The sequence below is a fragment of the Oncorhynchus mykiss genome, chromosome 13 (assembly GCF_013265735.2).
Source record: "Oncorhynchus mykiss isolate Arlee chromosome 13, USDA_OmykA_1.1, whole genome shotgun sequence".
Taxonomy (NCBI): Eukaryota; Metazoa; Chordata; class Actinopteri; order Salmoniformes; family Salmonidae; genus Oncorhynchus; species Oncorhynchus mykiss.
Window position 1 is genome coordinate 28,328,267 of NC_048577.1, and position 20,819 is coordinate 28,349,085.

Genomic DNA, 20,819 nt, shown 5'->3' on the forward strand with positions numbered 1-20,819 from the left:
TGACCTGGAATGCAGCCCTAGGGCAAGTGAACTGGAATAAAGCCCTAGGACAAGTGACCTGGAATGAAGCCCTAGGAAAAGTGTATTGGAATGCAGCCCTAGGACAAGTGAACTGGAATGCAGCCCTAGGACAAGTGACCTGAAATGCAGCCCTAGGAGAAGTGAAATGGAATGCAGCCCTAGCACAAGTGAACTGGAATGCAGCCCTAGGACACGTAAACTGGAATGCAGCCCTAGTACAAGTGAACTGGAATGCAGCCCTAGGACAAGCGAAACTGGAATGCAGCCGTAGGACAAGTGTACTGGAATGCAGCCTTAGGACAAGTACACTGGAATGCAGCCCTGGGACAAGTGACCTGGAATGCAGCCCTAGGACAAGTGACCTGGATTGCAGCCCAAGGACAAGTGAAATGGATTGCAGCCCAAGGACCAGTGAAATGAATTGCAGACCAAGGACAATTAAACTGGAATGCAGCACTAGGACAAGTGAACTGGAATGCAGCCATAGCACAAGTCTACTGGAATGGAGCCCTAGGAAAGTCTACTGGAATGCAGCCGTAGAACAAGCGAACTGGAATGCAGCCCTAGAACATGTGAACTGAAATGCAGCCCTAGAACAAGTGAACTGGAATGGAGCCCTAGGACAAGTGAACTGGAATGCAGCCCTAGGACAAGTGAACTGGAATGCAGCCCTAGGACAAGTGAACTGGATTGCAGCCCGATGACAGGCGAACTGGAATGCAGCCTTAGGACAAGTGAACTGGAAAAAAGCACTAGGACAAGCGAACTGGAATGCAGCCGTAGGACAAGTGACCTGGAATGCAGCCCTAGGACAAGTGACCTGGAATGCAGCCCTAGGACAAGCATGCTGGAATGCAGCCGTAGGACAAGTGAACTGGAATGCAGCCCTAGGACAAGTGAACTGGATTGCAGCCCTAGGACAAGAGCCTGGAATGCAGCCCTAGGACAAGTGAACTGGAACGCAGCCCTAGGGCAAGTGAACTGGAATAAAGCCCTAGGACAAGAGAACTGGAATGCAGCCCTAGGACAAGTGTACTGGAATGCAGCACTAGGACAAGTGACTGGAATGCAGCCCTAGCACAAGTCTACTGCAATGCAGCCCTAGGAAAGTCTACTGGAATGCAGCCGTAGAACAAGCGAACTGGAATGCAGCCCTAGAACATGTGAACTGAAATGCAGCCCTAGAACAAGTGAACTGGAATGGAGCCCTAGGACAAGTGAACTGGAATGCAGCCCTAGGACAAGTGAACTGGATTGCAGCCCGATGACAGGCGAACTGGACCGCAGCCTTAGGACAAGTAAACTGGAAAAAGCACTAGGACAAGCGAACTGGAATGCAGCCGTAGGACAAGTGAACTGGAATGCAGCCCTAGGACAAGTGACCTGGAATGCAGCCCTAGGACAAGCATGCTGGAATGCAGCCGTAGGACAAGTGAACTGGAATGCAGCCCTAGGACAAGTGAACTGGAATGCAGCCCTAGGACAAGTGTACTGGAATGCAGCCGTAGGACAAGTGACCTGAAATGCAGCCTTAGGACAAGTATACTCGAATGCAGCCCTGGGACAAGTGACCTGGAATGCAGCCCTAGGACAAGTGAACTGGATTGCAGCCCTAGGACAAGGGACCTGGATTGCAGCCCTAGGACAAGAGCCTGGAATGCAGCCCTAGGACAAGTGAACTGGAACGCAGCCCTAGGGCAAGTGAACTGGAATAAAGCCCTAGGACAAGAGAACTGGAATGCAGCCCTAGGACAAGTGTACTGGAATGCAGCACTAGGACAAGTGACTGGAATGCAGCCCTTGCACAAGTCTACTGCCATGCAGTCCTAGGAAAGTCTACTGGAATGCAGCCGTAGAACAAGTGAACTGTAATGCAGCCCTAGAACATGTGAACTGGAATGCAGCCCTAGAACAAGTGAACTGGATTGTAGCCCTAGGACAAGCAAACTGGAATGCAGCCCTAGGACAAGTGACCTGGAATGCAGACCTAGGACAAGTGACCTGGAATGCAGCCCTAGGGCAAGTGAACTGTAATGCAGCCCTTGGACAAGTGACCTGGAATGCAGCCTTAGGACAAGTATACTGGAATGCAGCCCTGGGACAAGTGACCTGGAATGCAGCCCTAGGACAAGTGAACTGGATTGCAGCCCTAGGACAAGTGAAATGGATTGTAGCCCTAGGACAAGTGAACTGGAATGCAGCCCTAGGACTAGTGTTCTGGAATGCAGCCGTAGGACAAGTGCCCTGAAATGCAGCCTTGGGACAAGTATACTCGAATGCAGCCCTGGGACAAGTGACCTGGAATGCAGCCCTAGGACAAGTGAACTGGATTGCAGCCCTAGGACAAGTGACCTGGATTGCAGCCCTAGGACAAGAGCCTGGAATGCAGCCCTAGGACAAGTGAAATGGAACACAGCCCTAGGGCAAGTGAACTGGAATGCAGCCCTAGGACAAGAGAAATGGAATGCAGCCCTACGACAAGTGTACTGGAATGCAGCACTAGGACAAGTTACTGGAATGCAGCCCTAGCACAAGTCTACTGGAATGCAGCCCTAGGAAAGTCTACTGGAATGCAGCCGTAGAACAAGTGAACTGTAATGCAGCCCTAGAACGTGTGAACTGGAATGCAGCCCTAGAACAAGTGAACTGGATTGCAGCCCTAGGACAAGCGAACTGGATTGCATCCCTAGGACAAGTGACCTTGAATGCAGCCCTAGGACAAGTGAAATGGAATGCAGCCCTAGCACAAGTGAACTGGAGTGCAGCCGTAGGACAAGTGTACTGGAATGCAGTCGTAGTACAAGTGACCTGGAATGCAGCCCTAGGACAAGTAAACTGGATTGCAGCCCTAGGGCAAGTGACCTGGAATGCAGACCTAGGACAAGTGACCTGGAATGCAGCCCTAGGGCAAGTGAACTTAAATAAAGCCCTAGGACAAGTGACCTGGAATGCAGCCCTAGGAAAATTGTAGTGGAATGCAGCCCTAGGTCAAGTGAACTGGAATACAGCCCTAGGACAAGTGAACTGGAATGCAACCCTAGGACAAGTGAACTGGAATGCAGCCCTAGTACAAGTGAACTGGAATGCAGCCCTATGACAAGCGAACTGAATTACAGCCGTAGGACAAGTGTACTGGAATGCAGCCTTAGGACAAGTATACTGGAATGCAGCCCTAGGACAAGTGAACTGGAATGCAGCCCTAGGACAAGTGAACTGGAATGCAGCCCTAGTACAAGTGAACTGGAATGCAGCCCTGGGACAAATGACCTGGATTGCAGCCCAAGGACAAGTGAAATGGATTGCAACCCAATGACAAGTGACCTAGAATAAAGCCCTAAGACAAGAGAACTGGAATGCAGCCCTAGGACAAGTATACTGGAATGTATACCTAGAACTAGTGAACTGGAATGCAGCCCTAGAACAAGTGAACTGGAATGGAGCCCTAGAACAAGTGAACTGGAATGCAGCCCTAGGACCAGTGAACTGGAATGCAGCCCTAGGAGAATTATCTTTGAATGCAGCCCTAGGACAAGTGACCTGGAATGCTGCCCTATGACATGCGTGCTGGAATTCAGCTGTAGGACAAGTAACCTGGAATGCAGCCCTAGGACAAGTGAACTGGAATGCAGCCCTAGGACAAGTGAACTGGAATGCAGCCCTAGTACAAGTGAACTGGAATGCAGTGCTAGGACAAGCGAACTGGAATGCAGCCGTTGGACAAGTGTACTGGAATGCAGCCTTAGGACAAGTATACTGGAATGCATACCTAGAACTAGTGAACTGGAATGTAGCCCTAGAACAAGTGAACTGGAATGCAGCCCTAGGACAAGTGAACTGGAATGCAGCCCTAGGACAAGTAGCTTTGAATGCAGCCGTAGGACAAGTGAACTTGAATGCTGCCCTAGGACAAGTGTACTGAAATGCAGCTGTAGGACAAGTAACCTGGAATGCAGCCCTAGGACAAGTATACTGTAATGCAGACCTAGGATAAGTAAACTGGAATGCAGCCCTAGGACAAGTATACTGGAATGCATACCTAGAACTAGTGAACTGGAATGCAGCCCTAGAACAAGTGAACTGGAATGCAGCCCTAGAACAAGTGAACTGGAATGCAGCCCTAGGACCAGTGAACTGGAATGCAGCCCTAGGGCAAGTATCTTTGAATGCAGCCCTAGGACACGTGAACTGGAATGCATACCTAGAACTAGTGAACTGGAATGCAGCCCTAGAACAAGTGAACTGGAATGCAGCCCTAGAACAAGTGAACTGGAATGCAGCCCTAGGACCAGTGAACTGGAATGCAGCCCTAGGACAAGTATCTTTGAATGCAGCCCTAGGACACGTGAACTGGAATGATTACCTAGGACAAGTGTGCTGGAATGCAGCTGTAGGACAAGTAACATGGAATGCAGCCCTAGGACAAGTATACTGGAATGCAGACCTAGGATAAGTGAACTGGAATGCAGCCCTTGGACAAGTTAACTGGAGTGCAGCCCTAGGACAAGTCTACTGGAACGCAGCCCTAGAACATAGTAAACTGGAATGCAGCTCTAGGACAAGTGAACTGGAATGCAGCCCTTGGACAAGTGAACTGGAGTGCAGCCCTAGAACAAGTGAAATGGAATGTAGCCCTAGCACAAGTGAACTGGAATGAAGCCGTAGGACAAGTGTACTGGAATGCAGCCATAGGACAAGTGACCTGGAATGCAGCCCTAGGACATGTGAACTGGATTGCAGCCCTAGGACAAGTGAAATGGATTGCAGCCCTAGGACAGGTGAACTGGAAGGCAGCACTAGGGCAAGTGAACTGGAAAAAAGCCCTAGGACAAGTGACCTGGAATGCAGCCCTAGGACAAGTATACTGGAATGCAGCCGAAGTACAAATGAACTGGAATGCAGCCCTAGGACAAGATAACTGGAATGCAGCCCTAGGACAAGTGAACTGGAATGCAGCCCTAGGACAAGTCAACTGGAATGCAGCCCTAGGACAAGTGAACTGGAATGCAGCCCTAGTACAAGTGAACTGGAATGCAGCCCTGGGACAAGTGACCTGGATTGCAGCCCAAGGACAAGTGACCTAGAATAAAGCCCTAGGACAAGAGAACTGGAATGCAGGCCTAGGACAAGTATACTGGAATGCATACCTAGAACTAGTGAACTGGAATGCAGCCCTAGAACAAGTGAACTGGAATGGAGCCCTAGAACAAGTGAACTGGAATGCAGCCCTAGGACCAGTGAACTGGAATGCAGCCCTAGGAGAATTATCTTTGAATGCAGCCGTAGGACAAGTGAACTGGAATGCTGCCCTAGGACATGTGTGCTGGAATGCAGCTGTAGGAAAAGTAACCTGGAATGCAGCCCTAGGACAAGTATACTGGAATGCAGACCTAGGATAAGTAAACTGGAATGCAGCCCTAGGACAAGTATACTGGAATGCATACCTAGAACTAGTGAACTGGAATGCAACCCTAGAACAAGTGAACTGGAATGGAGCCCTAGAACAAGTGAACTGGAATGCAGCCCTAGGACCAGTGAACTGGAATGCAGCCCTAGGAGAATTATCTTTGAATGCAGCCCTAGGACAAGTGACCTGGAATGCTGCCCTATGACATGTGTGCTGGAATGCAGCTGTAGGACAAGTAACCTGGAATGCAGCCCTAGGACAAGTGACCTGGAATGCAGCCCTAGGGCAAGTGAACTTAAATAAAGCCCTAGGACAAGTGACCTGGAATGCAGCCCTAGGAAAATTGTAGTGGAATGCAGCCCTAGGTCAATTACACTGGAATGCAGCCCTAGGACAAGTGAACTGGAATGCAGGCCTAGGACAAGTGAACTGGAATGCAGCCCTAGTACAAGTGAACTGGAATGCAGCGCTAGGACAAGCGAACTGGAATGCAGCCGTTGGACAAGTGTACTGGAATGCAGCCTTAGGACAAGTATACTGGAATGCATACCTAGAACTAGTGAACTGGAATGCAGCCCTAGAACAAGTGAACTGGAATGCAGCCCTAGAACAAGTGAACTGGAATGCAGCCCTAGGACAAGTGTACTGGAATGCAGCCCTAGGACAAGTAGCTTTGAATGCAGCCGTAGGACAAGTGAACTTGAATGCTGCCCTAGGACAAGTGTGCTGAAATGCAGCTGTAGGACAAGTAACCTGGAATGCAGCCCTAGGACAAGTATACTGGAATGCAGACCTAGGATAAGTAAACTGGAATGCAGCCCTAGGACAAGTATACTGGAATGCAGCCCTAGGACAAGTGAATTGGAATGCAGCCCTAGGACAAGTGAATTGGAATGCAGCCCTAGGACAAGTGTCCTGGATTGCAGCCCTAGGACAAGTGGACTGAAATGTAGCCCTAGGACAAGTGGACTGAAATGTAGCCCTAGGACAAGTGGACTGAAATGTAGCCCTAGAACAAGTGAACTGGAATGCAGCCCTTGGACAAGTGAACTGGAACAAAGTCTCGTTGTTGTCTGGTAAATATTGTCTATCTAATAAGGTGAAAGAAGCATCATACAAACTCATTCATAGAATCTTCCCTGTAAAGACCTTAATTATACACAGATTTAAAATAGCTATTAATAACAAATGTGTATTTTGTGATTGTGACTCTTGACCATTTTTTGGGGGACTCCTCTCATGTCAGAAGATTTTATTTTAAAATAAACAACTATTAATGCTAATCTGATATTATGTTTTATTTTGATCCAAATGATATGGACCCTGATTTAACTTTCATTGTTCATTTATTTATCTTTCATGGAAGATTCTTTGTCCATAAAATGAAGTGGACAAACCCCTCTTCACACGATTTAAGATATAATTTAAATATTATTTTGAAGTGATCAGTAAATGTAAAAACAAAAAAGCAATAAGTATTTAACAAATTGAAAATTAATATTGATATGTAATACCCCTGTTTGTTAGGTTAATGTACTCTTGTTTGTATATTTCTATTTTTTTGTTGTTGTATTTGTTGTGTTCATAATAAAAACTAAGTTACTAAGTCTTTAACGACACTGTTGTTACACTGGTGAGTAAAAACTCATGCTTCCTAAACTAAAATCTACATTTTCCTCAACTGCGTCCAGTCAGCAGATGGACGAGATGCCGCTTAGGCCCCGTTGTGACTCCGTCAATAATTCAGCAGAGCAAGTTTGTATGAAGGTCTGGTTATTAAATGGGTACATAGTTCAATTGTAATATCCTGTAACACCCTCTGGTGATGAACTTTGCTGCCCTGTTTCCAGTTGTCCACATTTCTGGGAGAACCTATTCAAGTAAGTAAGTAAATAGATTTTGAAAATGGAAAAAAAAAACGATTATATTATTAGCTAACTAGCTACAGTGCAGGCTAACTCAAATGAGCTGCTAAATGAGCTATCTAGACAACTTCAAATACTGTATAGATAGCTAGCTAAGTTAATTAAATATCACCAGCTACCTAACTTCATATTAGCTAGCTATCTTGATGTATTTATCACTGTAAAAAACAAACTCCAAATGCATTTGTAGGTAGCTAGCTAACAGCCATGGAGGAGGGTGAAAGGATAGCAGCCCCAACTGTCAATGAGAGAGGAGGCTATTCTGGATAGGGCAGGTACTTTTGTGTAGTTCCTGGCTCTAGAAGTGAAGACGGAGATAATAGGACCAACATATTCAGTGTGGTGTAATTTGACTAGAATGAAGTCTGTTTCTTGTGAGGTTTTCTGTCCTCAGATAAAGAGCGCTATGAAAGCCAGTCTACATATGAAGAGGTCCCAATGAAGAGCAGTGGTTCTCAGTCCTGGGGACTCAGAGGCACATTGTTGTTTTTGCCTCAGCACTGCACAGCTGATTCAAATGATCAACTCATCATCAAGCTTCAAGTAGTATTTATGTATTCATTTGTGATGCTATCCTTGATATGATCCTGTTATTGTCACATGCTACACATGTACATATGTGTGTCCATGCATCTATCAATCCAATGTTGTCATGATTTGTTATCAGGGATATTATACTTTAGTAATCCACAATGACCTGGTGATGTAACAGTCTAATAATTACATTGTCTTCCATATTCCTACAGATACCTTGTAACTGGAGATTCCTTCAAAACTATTGCCTATAGTTACCGTGTAGGGCACTGCAAGGTTGGGTGACCAGGGTCATCTGGGACTGCCTCCTGGAGGAATTCAGGTGTGTGAAGCCTACCGTGAAGAATAGTAAGACACTTCATTACTTCTATAACTAACTAGCTAAATTGTTTGTCCTTGTGGGTCGGTTCATGTTTTTCAGCATGAAGTGCTCTGCAGCCACTTAATGTGGTGTGGACACCAGGTGAGGCCACACACTCAGATTCCTGTTGAACACTGTCGCTTTAACTACCTTATTTTCTCAATAACATTCTCTCTCCTTCACTTCATCCCTCTCTCCCCTTCTCCCTAAATCCTCTAGGTTATATCAGCTGTGTCGGTGAACCACTCCTCCTGGCTACATAGAGGACACAGCATGATCAGAGGTGAGAGGTCAATTGGTCAGGTCAACAGGAAGTATTATTAAAGAGATGCTTTACATTGAAATACAGATAGATGCAGTAGTCCCATAGTTAATGATCCCAGGTCAGTTTTGCATTTCACCTCCTGATTGATGACTAACAATGTTAGAATAAAAAATAAAAACACAAGGCTTAAACATGCTCTCTCTCTCGTCTGCAGATATGTTTTGTTGTGAGAGGATGCCAACCCCCAGTCCCATCATCGCCACCTCACCTCACCGCTTTTAAGATAACCTTTGGGCCGACTAGAGACACTATTATGTAATTGTGATGAACTGAGAGAATATTTAGCTGCCTTCCCTGCTCCTATGTGTTTACCTCTTTCCCTTTCTGTCTTTTACACCTCCTCCTCTTTCTTCCTCTGTTTTTATAATTCACAACAGATGTGCATTGAAGTACAGATTGAACTTGTATTGATAACACTTGGATAATGAGCTTTTCCATAAACGTTTCACATTCTCTACTGGTTGAAATGAAGTGTAATGTGATGAAATACTCCACCTATCCTGTGTTTATCAGATCAGTGCAGATGAAGGAAATTAGATATTGAGATGAACCGGTGTTAAGAGTATTTACATAGGAAGTGTAGTGTAGTGTTTTTTAACATTATATTTCTGTATATATTAATTAACTAGTTAAATCCTGTTTCTAGTCTATTAGTCACAATGTGTAACCATTGATGTCCCAGGACCAAGATTGGTAAATACTGTTGAAGTGTATAATTGTAATACATACATGCAGACACAGCATCATTCAAAGACTGGAATTTAATACTCCTGGTATTGGATATGACTGAAAAATAATCTCAAATACATTCATACCTAAACTACACCTTTATTTGCCAAGATAGAGTACATGATCAGTGAATATATTAAATGTACAGGCTACATTGTGGGGATCTCATGCATGGTAATAACTACATGTATATACGACTTGCATCCTTGGTACAACATGATATTATATTCTACTCAATCCATAGGCTTCATTAATGTCATTCAGGCTGTTTGAAAATATTTTTATTTAAAAAAAAAGATTTCCACGACAATAGCTAGCACGTGATGTCATCTATCTGCAAGGAACGCTTACAAAATTGTACATTAAATTTGCAGTAAATTCTTCAGCTAGATTCTATACATCCACTGTTTCACAAAACGACAACCTGGTTTGCTGGTTGTTTCAGGAGTCACTAAAACAACCAGAATTACAATTTCATACTAATGTCACAACACCCATAAAGCTAGCCAGCTTAACGTAAAGCTAACTGCTAAATCGCGATTTTCGTAAATGAACTATGATTTTCCTGTCAACTGTACATGTTTTTTACTGACGTTATAATCCTTTACATTTCTGTCCAGTTCTGTGTAGGGGTACACCTCTCTCCTAGTATTTCTGTCCGCCATCTTCGCTGATGAAAGTCAAACAGTCACTAGTCTCTGGTGCAGCAGCGTTCTACCGGTCCTACAGTCACGAGTGCAGCAGCCTCCAAGTGCCGGACCGGTAGAACGTTTAGATGCGATGGAACGGTTGACCCCAAAAAATTATTCACAGAAAAAAATATATTGACTGATATTGATTTATTTAGGGGGGGCTAATGAATATTTTAGTTCTAGTGACGTCCCTGATTCCTACCCTTTAACCTTTTGTCTGAAAATAACATATACATTTTACTCAACTGCGTTACCCACTCCAATCAGCAGATGGCTGTGTGGGAATTTATGGTTATGCGGCTAGTGTGACGTCTAATCTAGTGGACGGAAATCTTCTTTCAACAGCAGCAACAATAGTTAGTCAGACACCTCAGTAGCTTGCAAGACAAAATAGCCGAACCAATATATCGCTTTAGTGTATATTAGCCACTGTGTTTTAAACCCACTTCTGTCGTCTTGGTTAGTTTTCCGATTTAATTTCATATTTACGGTGTTGTAGTTATTAGTCAGCTAGCGGTCTGGTTAAGTTAGCATTAGCCTAGCTAACATCCCCGACCATGCGGTCACTAAGCTACTCTTCTTCTAATGAAGATGAGGATATCACAGTAAAACAAGAAGTAGAGGGTGAGGCCGTTACTGTGAAAGAAGAGGAAGACATGTTCAGAGTGAAAGAGGAGGAGGATGTTACAGTAAAAGGAGAGGATGAAGCAGTTTGTGGAGTGAAAGAGGAGGAGGAGATGACTGTTACATCCAAAAAGGAGGAGGAAGAAGAGGAGGAAACTGGATATCTGGGCCCGGTTTCCCAAACGCATCTTAAGGCATCCAATGGTTCTAACGATGAATTAAGCCATAAGATGGTTTTGAGAAACCGTTCCCTGATTAACACTAGTAAGTACTGTCTTAAAAACAGGCACAAACTCTGCAGTTGAACTGATGTAAGGTGTTAAAGCAGAAATCTACAATTGCTACATCCATATTGTGACTTTTCAATTATTTATTTATAGCCATTGATTCTTGAAGAATATAACACGTATAACACATGCCTCATGAGCTTAGTTCAACTGTTGTACCCCATCAGAACCCCAAATAAGCTTTTTTTACTATAATGTTTAGAAACAATGTAAATCAACACTGTATCGCCTCAACATGGTTAATACTATAATGTTGATATCATGGATGGTCAGTCCTTGCATCCATAGGTCTGTCTGTCTGTAGTTACATTTCTCCAACCCCATAATCATTTTATTACCAGAACAGTGGTGGAATGACAGATTTGTTATTGTTTGAACTGCAGATTGCTGGGTTGTGTGGGTTTTTTAAACAGCAACAAAATGGCTGTCCAGAGGCTTGGTTTGGTAAACAGCTGAGGGATGGGAGAAGGAGAAGTGTAACCACTCTCACATTCATAGAGAGAGCTATTGTAGCAACTGTAACCTAACACCTAGCGACCTCGTCAAGAAGTTCAGACATCTTGGCGTAACAGTTATAAGGTGTTGGCTTGACAGTCGCTGGACCCAAGTTTTAGTTCAGCTCAGGGCTACCCCCAGAATTCACTACACTATGAATACAAGGACTGTCCATCCATGATGTCATAATGATAGTTTTACCAGGTTTCTCGGCTATATAGTATATTCTAGAATTCATCCATGATGTCATAATGATAGGCTAACCAGGTTTCTAGGCTATATAGTATGTTCTATCATTGCCCGTGTAGATTTCCTGTGGGGGTCAAATTATTAGAGCGTTTGATAAGTCATTGTATAATATTCAGCCAATGTTTTTTCATGCCCTTACATTAAAGGCAAGACATATCTAGTTTCAATTACATTCATAAATTGGTTTGAAACCTTTGTTTTAAACCCTTCTCAAAGTTGGTGCCTTGGCGGATAAAAAAAAAGAAAGTTTGTCATGAAACACTATTTTTTATTTATTTAAATGTAACCTTTATTTAACTAGTCAAGTCAGTTAAGAACAAATTATTATTTACAATGACTGCCTACCCCGGACGACGCTGGGCCAATTGTGCGCCCCCCTATGCCTATGGGACTCCCAACCACAGACGTTTGTGATACAGCCTGGATTTGGACCAGGGTGTCTGTAGTGACACCTCAAGCACTGAGATGCAGTATCTGCTGTGCCACTCGAGAGCCCCAGAATCATGTTCCAGTGCTGTCCCCAACTAAAATACATATTGGTCAACCAAGAGTCATTTTCTTTCTACCAATCGCCCCATGTGTTTTTATAAAATCTATATGTACTGAACTTGTCTGATGCTTTAAGCACGCTGTTTGATTAAATAAATTATACATACAAATGACCAGAGGGAGCCAGTCGTCACTATGATCCGACCAGAGGGTACCCCCCCCCTCTGCTGCTGGACTTCATAACTTCTGCTGTTCTGCTCCTGAAATTCAGTAATAGACTACACCAGCAGTCAGCAACCTTTTCTAGTTGGAGGGTCAATTTATCTGACCATTTCTACCAATCTGTGTGCCAGTTATGATTTTCATATGTACATTTTCCTGAAACAGTTTAATTTGCTGTATATGGATTTGCTATAGTGGCTAACGCCCTTGTCCTGAAGCTAGCACCAGTTAGCCTCGAGCCAGGTGCATCTACCGGCTAGCAAACAAAATTACTGCAGCTACAATACCTCTTGCGTAGTAATGACTACCTAACGGCTTCCCTGGTTCATATATTGCTGTTCACTGGACCCTATGATCACTTGGCTAGATAGCTGATGCCTGCTGGACTGTTCATTAATCACAGTTCTCCATTTTGTTTAACTGTCGGCCCCAGCCTCGAACTCAGGCCCTGTGTGTAGTTAACTGACCCTCTCTGCCCATTCATCACCATTGTACCTGTTGTTGTTGTCTTAGCTGATTAACTGTTGTCTTACCCGTTGTCTTAGCTAGCTCTCCCAATCAACACGTGATTGCTTTATGCCTCGCTTTATGTCTCTCTAATATCAATAATCCTTGTATACTGTTGTGTTGTGTATCATTGTTTTGTTTTACTGCATAGCCCCTAGTCCCACTCAACATGCCTCAGAGAACTCATTTGTCCCACCTCCCACACATGCGGTGACCTCACCTAGCATAACTGGTGCCTCCAGTAGATGCAACCGCTTATCGTCACTCAATGCCTAGGTTTACCTCTACTGTACCCGCACCCTACCATACCCCTCTCTGTACATTATGCCTTGAATCTATCCTGCCACGCCCAGAAATCTGCTCCTTTTATTCTCTGTTCACAACGCACTAGACGACCAGTTCTGATAGCCTTTAGCCGTACCCTCATCCTACTCCTCTGTTCCTCGGGTGATGTAGAGGTTAACCCAGACCCTGCGTGTCCCCAGGCTCTCTCATTTGTTGAATTCTGTAACCATAAAAGCCTTGGTTTCATGCATGTTAACATCAGATGCCTCCTCCCTAAGTTTGTTTTACTCACTGCTTTAGCACACTCCGCCAACCTTGATGTCCTTGCTGTGTCTGAATCCTGGCTTTGGAAGGCCACCAAAAATTCTGAAATTTCCATCCCCATCTTCAACATTTTCCGTCAAGATAGAACTGCCAAAGAGGGGAGGAGTTTCAATCTACTGCAGAGGATGGCCTGCAAAGTTCTATCATACTTTCCAGGTCCATGCCCAAACAGTTCGAGCTTCTAATTTTTAAAATTAATTTCTCCAGAAATAAGTCTCTCCCTCTCTCTCTCTGTTGCAGTGTGTTACAGATCCCCCTCAGCTCCCAGCTTTGCCCTGGACACCATATGTGAATTTATTGCCCCCCATCTATCTTCAGAGTTTGTTCTGTTAGGTGACCGAAACTGGGATATGCTTAACCTCTCTAGGGGGTGTGGGACGCTACCATCCCACATAGCCAACATCCAGTGAAATTGCAGAGTGCCAAATTCAAAAACAGAAATACTCATTATAAAAATGCATGAAACATACAAGTGTTATACATCGGTTTAAAGATTAACTTCTTGTTAATCCAACCACGGTGTCAGATTTCAAAAAGGCTTAAGGCGAAAGCATACCATGCAATTATCTGAGATCAGCGCCCAGCAGACAAATCATTGCAAACAGTTACCAGCCAAGTAGAGGAGTTACACAAGTCAGAAATAGCAATAAAATTAATCACTTACCTTTGATGATCTTCATATCGTTGCCCTCACAAGACTCCCATTTACTCAATAAATGTTAGTTTTGTTCGATAAAGTCTCTTTATATCCAAAAACCTCTGTTTGGTTCACGTGTTTTGTTCAATAATCCACAGGCTCAAAAGCAATCACAACAGCCAGACGAAAAGTATCAGTAAAGTTCGTAGAAACATGTCAAACGGTGTTTATTATCAATCCTCAGGTTGTTTTTAGCCTAAATAATAGATAATATTTCAACCGGACAATAACGATGTCAATATAAAAAGTAAACAAGAAAGGCGCTCTCTCGGTGTCACACATGAAAAATCTCTGGGACACTAAATGTGCCACTCATTCAGAGTGGTCTTACTCTCATTTTTCAGAATACAAGCCTGAAATCATTTCTAAAGACTGACGTCTAGTGGATACCATAGGAAGTGCAATTTGAGTCCTAAGTCAATCAAATCTGTATAGGCATTCAATAGAAAACTACAAAAATATAAAAATCCCACTTCCTGGATGAATTTTTATCAGGTTTTCGCCTGTCATATAAGTTCTGTTATACTCACAGACATTATTTTAACAGTTTTGTAAACTGTGTTTTCTATCCAAATCTACCAAGTTTGCTTTTCATACGGAGGTTAAAATAGTGCCCCCTACCCTAGTGAGGTTAACACCCTGGCCGTCCTACAATCCAAGATAGATGCCCTCAATCTCACACAAATTATCAAGGAACCCACCAGGTAAAGCCCTAAATCTGTAAACATGGGCACCCTCATATATATTATCCTGACCAACTTGCCCTCCAAATACACCTCTGCTGTTTTCAATCAGGATCTCAGCGATCACTACCTCATTGCCTGCATCCGTTAGAGGTCCGCGGTCAAACGACTACCCCTCATCATTGTCAAACGCTCCCTAAAACACTTCTGCAAGCAGGCCTTTCTAATCGACCTGGCCCGGGTATCCTGGAAGGATATTGACCTCATCCTGTCAGTAGGGGATGCCTGGTTGTTCTTTAATTGTAATTTCCTCACCACCACCACCACATAAGCATGCCCTTTCAAGAATGTAGAACTAAGAACAGATATAGCCCTTGGTTCACTCCAGACCTGACTGCCCTCGACCAGCACAAAAACATTGAATACTCTGCGATATGCAACTTTTCAGAGAAGTCGGGAACCGATATACACAGTCAGTTAGGAAAACAAAGGCTAGCTTTTTCAAACAGAAATGTGCACCCTGTAGCTCTGAGGCTAGGAAACACTGTCACAACCGATAACTCCACGATAATCGAGAATTTCAACCAGCCTTTCTCTACGGCTGGCCATGCTTTCCTCCTGGCTACCCCAACCCTGGCCAACAGCTCCCCACGCCCTGCAGCTACTTCCCCAAGCCTCCCCAGCTTCTCCTTCACCCAAATCCAGATAGCTGATGTTCTGAAAGAGTTGCAAAACCTGGATCCGTACAAATCAGCTGGGCTAGACAATCTGGACCCTCTCTTTCTAAAATTATCCTCCGCCATTGTGGCAACCCCTATTACTAGTCTGTTCAACCTCTCTTTCGTATCGTCCGAGATTCCTAAAGATTGGAACGCTTTTACGGTCATCCCCCTCTTTAAAGTGGGTGGCACTGTAGACCCAAACTATTACAGACCTATATCCATCCTGCCCTGCCATTCTAAAGTCTTTGAAAGTCAAGTTAACAAATAGATCACTGACCATTTTGAATCCCACCATACCTTCTCCGCTGTGCAATCCAGTTTCCGAGCTGGTCACGGGTGCACCTCAGCCACGCTCAAGGTACTAAACGATGTAACAGCTATTGATAAAAGACAGTACTGTGCAGCCGTCTTCATCAACCTAGCCAAGGCTTTCGACTTTGTCAATCACCGTATTCTTATCGGCAGACTCAACAGCCTTCGTTTTTCAAATGACTGACTCGCCTGGTTCACCAACTACTTCTCAGGCAGAGTTCAGTGTGTCAAATCGGAGGGCCTTTTGTCCGGACCTCTGGCAGTCTCTATGGAGGTACCACAGGGTTCAATTCTCAGAACGACTCTTTTCTTTGTATATACCAACGATGTTGCTCTTGCTGCGGGTGATTCCTTGATCCACCTCTACGCAGATGACACCATTCTGTATACATCTGGCCCTTCTTTGGACACTGTGTTAACAAACCTCCAAACGCGCTTCAGTGCCATTCAACACTCCATCCATGGCCTCCAACTGCTCTTAAACGATAGCAAAAATAAATGTATGCTCTTCAACCGATCGCTGCCCCCCCAGCACCACTACTCTGGATGGTTCTATCTTAGAATATGTGGACAACTATAAATACCTAGGTGTTTGGCTAGACTGTAAACTCTCCTTCCAGACTAATATTAAGCATTTCCAATCCAAAATTAAGTCTTCCTATTTCGCATCAAAGCTACCTTCACTCACGCTGCCAAATATACCCTCGTAAAACTTATCCTACCGATCCTTGACTGTGGCGATGTCATTTTCAAAATAGCCTCCAACACTCTACTCAGCAAACTGGATTAAATCTAGCACAGTGCCATCCATTTTGTTACCAAAGCCCCATATACCACCCACCACTAGGACCTGTATGCTTTCGTCGGCTGGCCCTCGCCACGTGTTCGTCGCCAAACCAACTGGCTCCAGGTCATCTATAAGTCTTTGCTAAGCCGCCTTCACTCAGCTCACTGGTCACCATAGCAACACCCACCCATAGCACGTGCTCCAGGAGGTATATCTCACTGGTCATCCCCAAAGCCAACACCTACTTTGGCCGCATTTCCTTCCAGTTCTCTGCTGCCAATGACTGGAACGAATTGCAAAAATCGCTGAAGTTGGAGACATATCTCCCTCACTAACTTTAAGCATCAGCTATCTGAGCAGCTTACCTCACCGATTGCTGATAGCCCATCCAACTGCCTACCTCATCCCCATGTTTTTATTGATTTTTTTTTTGCTCTTTTGCACACCAGTATTTCTACCTGCACATCTATCACTCGTGTTAAATTGTTTAATACTTCGCTACTATGACCTATTTATTGCCTTACCTTCGTACTCCATTTGCACACTGTATATAGATTTTTCTATTGTGTTGTTGACTGTACTTTTGTTTCTCACTTGTAACTCTGTGTTGTTTTTGTCGCACTGCTTTGCTTTATCGTGGCCAGGTTGCAGTTGAGAACTTGTTCTCATCTAGCCTACCTGGTTAAATAAAGGTGAAATATATCTATATTTTTAAATAGTAGCTTTATTGACAACACTCAAATCGAAACTGTCATTAACGCAGTTCTTCAATAATTACACATAATTCTTAATACTGTAGCTGTTTAGTTACAGTCACATGTTCAACTATCATCAGAAGATCCAGGAAATAATTTTCTGAATGCCAGTCAAATGACAAACATCACGACATAACAACAATCAAAGTGCTTCTTCATTCATTACTATGGTCAAGACAGTTATGCCATGTTCCATGTTGGATCCAACATCCCTAACAAATTGATGTTTATAATGTTATTGTCTGCTTGATTTACTGTAGGGTCTCGTTGGTCTGTTTGCACACAGAGATACTTAGCTCATAATGTGTAGAGAACTGTTCCTTGATGGATAGGCTATTGTACAACACAGAGCTGTTTTCCTGTATTTGTTGTTAGGTGGGTCCTACAGTAGGTCTATGTTATTGTTAGGTGAAATTATGGGTCCTACAGTAGATCTATGCAAACTGCCAATTTGTCAAACAGTGTACAAACTCTCCTTGTCAGGCTGATGAAAAGGCCAAAGAGCATTTTACTGGTTGAAGTGTTTTTTAAGTACAAAGCGGTTGATTTGCAATGATGTACACAAACATTATATTAAGCAGGACATTCAAAAGAGCCTGACAATTATAATCCAAAGCGTGAAATGCATTCATTAGCAATCTGGAGATGGAGGTTACTCCCCTGAGTTTCCCCCATTCAGAATACATTGTGAAAGACGAAAACCTTTGCTCACCATTTTTGCTCCAGGCAGATATACTACATACAATTTTAGCAAACACAGAAAGGGGCCTATATTGGAGACCAAAAGTCGTCTGGCACACTGCTTAGAGTTTCAACAACATGAATAACTAATTTCTAGTCTACAAACATAGATGTTGCTACTAATTTGAAAACAAGACAAAATATGACTATTGTTGCTCATTTTAAGACAAATGTCAAATAATCATTACATTCATTACAGATGTCAATTGTTGCCAACAGCGTAGCCATAATGTTGTACATCACCTTATACAGTGGATTTCTGCTGTTGTGGGCCTTTAACCATCTGTATGACTTTGTCATTCACACAGGAGAGAGAACTGTCTACCATGGGTCCTCTTGGGAGCCTCAACAACCTCATGATGCTGACAAGGCAGAGAAGAGTCTCTCTAGATCAGAACTCCTCAAGAAACACCAGCAGACACCCACGGGAAAGAAATCTCATTGCTGCTCTGACTGTGGGAAAAGATTCACCTCATCAGCAGGCATTAAAATTCATCAGAGAATCCACACTTTAGAGAAACCATATTGCTGTGATCAATGTGGGAAGAGGTTTACTCAGCTATGCAACCTAATATCACACCAGAGAATACACACAGGAGAGAAACCTTATAGCTGTGATCAATGTGGGAAGAGTTTTACTCAGCTATGCACACTAATATCACACCAGAGAATACACACAGGAGAGAAACCATACAGCTGTGAGGAATGTGGGAAGAGTTTTGCAAGGTCGAGCAATCTGATTCTTCACCAGAGAACACACACAGGAGAGAAACCTTATATCTGTGATCAATGTGGGAAGAGTTTTACTCAGCTAAGCAGCCTGATATCACACCAGAGAAAACACACAGGAGAGAAACCATATAGCTGTGATGAATGTGGGAAGAGTTTTGCAAGGTCGAGCAATCTGACTCTTCACCAGAGAACACACACAGGAGAGAACCCCTATAGTTGTACTCAATGTGGGAAGTTTTTTTTTACATCTAGCCATCTGAAGATACACCAGAGAAGACACACAGGAGAGAAACCTTATAGCTGTACTCAATGTGGGAAGTGTTTTGTTCAATCTAGCCATCTGAAGAAACACCAGAGAACACACACAGGAGAGAAACCTTATAGCTGTACTCAATGTGGGAAGAGTTTTGTTCAATCTGGGGAACTGAAGATACACCAGAGAACACACACAGGAGAGAAGCCCTATTGCTGTTCTCAATGTGGGAAGAGTTTTGTTCAATCTAGCCATCTGAAGAAACACCAGAGAACACACACAGGAGAAAAACCCTATAGCTGTGATCAATGTGGGAAGCATTTTACTCAGTCAAGCCACCTGATATCACACCAGAGAACACACACAGGAGAGAAACCTCATAGCTGTACTCAATGTGGGAAAAGTTTTACTCAGTCAAGCCACCTGATATCACACCAGAGAACACATACAGGAGATAAATCTTATAGCTGTGATATATAGATATCTGATTAAACATCAGAAAATACATGCATGAAGGAGTTTTTTCATGATATCAAACATTGTAGAAGGAGTATTTGGGTGCTGATTGTCTCAAGGTTGGGCAGTCAAAACGTTTTGTGTTTTGCTTTTAGCCAGTGCATCACAATTTATTTTGACTAAGTTTTTCCCGTATTGGAGATGAGTTTTGTTTGGGCTCTTTCCAAGGGGACGAGAGTTCTAGAGGCAAGTGGAGTTTTAGGAAGACATGAGTTCTAGAAGCTAGTGAGTTTTAAGGATTCTATAGAAAGAAAAAGAAAAGATACGATTGTATATTATTATTTAGAAATAAATGTTTTTTTATTGTTTTTAATTGTTGACAGCCAGTAGATACCATGTTTATATTGTAGACGGTGAAGTATTGTAGTAGATTATGTGAAATGGAAGTTATTTTCTGTTGGTGGTGCGCAAACTTTTCCAACAACAAGATAGGATATATTTGTTGTTTTTAGGGGGAAAGTGTTACAGGCTTTCGTTTTTCCATTTATGTTTTGAGGTTGGACTTTAGCACATAGGAAAGGGGGATACCTAGTCTGTACAACTGAATGCATTCAACGGAAATGTGTCTTCAGTGCACTGATTGGTGTCACTTCGTTAGCACGTAGGACGCACTGATTGGTGTCACCTCGTTAGTCAGTATGTGTTACATTTGTGCTGGCTTGTCCATCTCGTTAGTGGGAAGGTGTTTCACCTGACCTGGTCCTATTTAAGAGTGTCTGGCCCAGTGCTCCAGTTGTCTTGATAGATGTGGAGAGTCAACACCTTTAGTTGCTCCACCTTTTTGGTTTAAAGATGTTTTCATTTCAGGTTGAAGCTTCTTTCTGAAGAGAGCTTATTTTTTTAAATGAATCAATACAAGCTAACAAGATCGGTTCCGGGGATTGGTATGGCAAATACCTTACGATTTGCCTGGACTGAAAAGGAGATGGAGCCGTGGAGTAGAGAGACATTTGGAAGGACTATTTTGATGGGATGCCTCAGGATAGAGGTGAAGGAAGTGCTCTGCCTTCAAGGGAACCCGAATGAGAAGGCTTTCGATGTGACGTTTCACAAAGAAGAAAAACACGACGAAGTAATGAAGATGGCAAAGGAAGCGGAGAAAACGGGACCCCTGTGCCATTATGCGGTGACCAGCCTGGCGAAGAACA

General features: G+C 43.5%; 1 protein-coding gene and 1 long non-coding RNA gene across 2 annotated transcripts; both read left to right on the forward strand.

Moving 5' to 3' along the window:
• Positions 1-8,413: 8,413 nt before the first annotated feature.
• LOC118938258 lies at positions 8,414-9,059 on the forward strand. Its single transcript, XR_005035513.1, has 2 exons — positions 8,414-8,528; positions 8,725-9,059. It is a non-coding gene; the product is annotated as an uncharacterized LOC118938258 (long non-coding RNA).
• A 1,175-nt stretch (positions 9,060-10,234) lies between these two features.
• Positions 10,235-20,270, forward strand: LOC110513252 (zinc finger protein OZF). The gene is made up of 2 exons (XM_021593186.2): positions 10,235-10,879; positions 18,479-20,270. Exons 1-2 carry the CDS (start codon positions 10,549-10,551, stop codon positions 19,633-19,635), a joined length of 1,488 nt encoding a protein of 495 aa, XP_021448861.2. The 5' UTR covers positions 10,235-10,548; the 3' UTR covers positions 19,636-20,270.
• The last annotated feature ends 549 nt before the right edge of the window (positions 20,271-20,819 follow it).

Excerpts from the sequence above, each read along its gene's own strand:
- LOC110513252 (XM_021593186.2), top strand. The coding sequence starts at position 10,549 with ATGCGGTCACTAAGCTACTCTTCTTCTAATGAAGATGAGGATATCACA. Across the intron at positions 10,880-18,478 it reads CCGTTCCCTGATTAACACTA|GAGAGAGAACTGTCTACCAT; the intron begins GTAAGTACTGTC and ends TCATTCACACAG.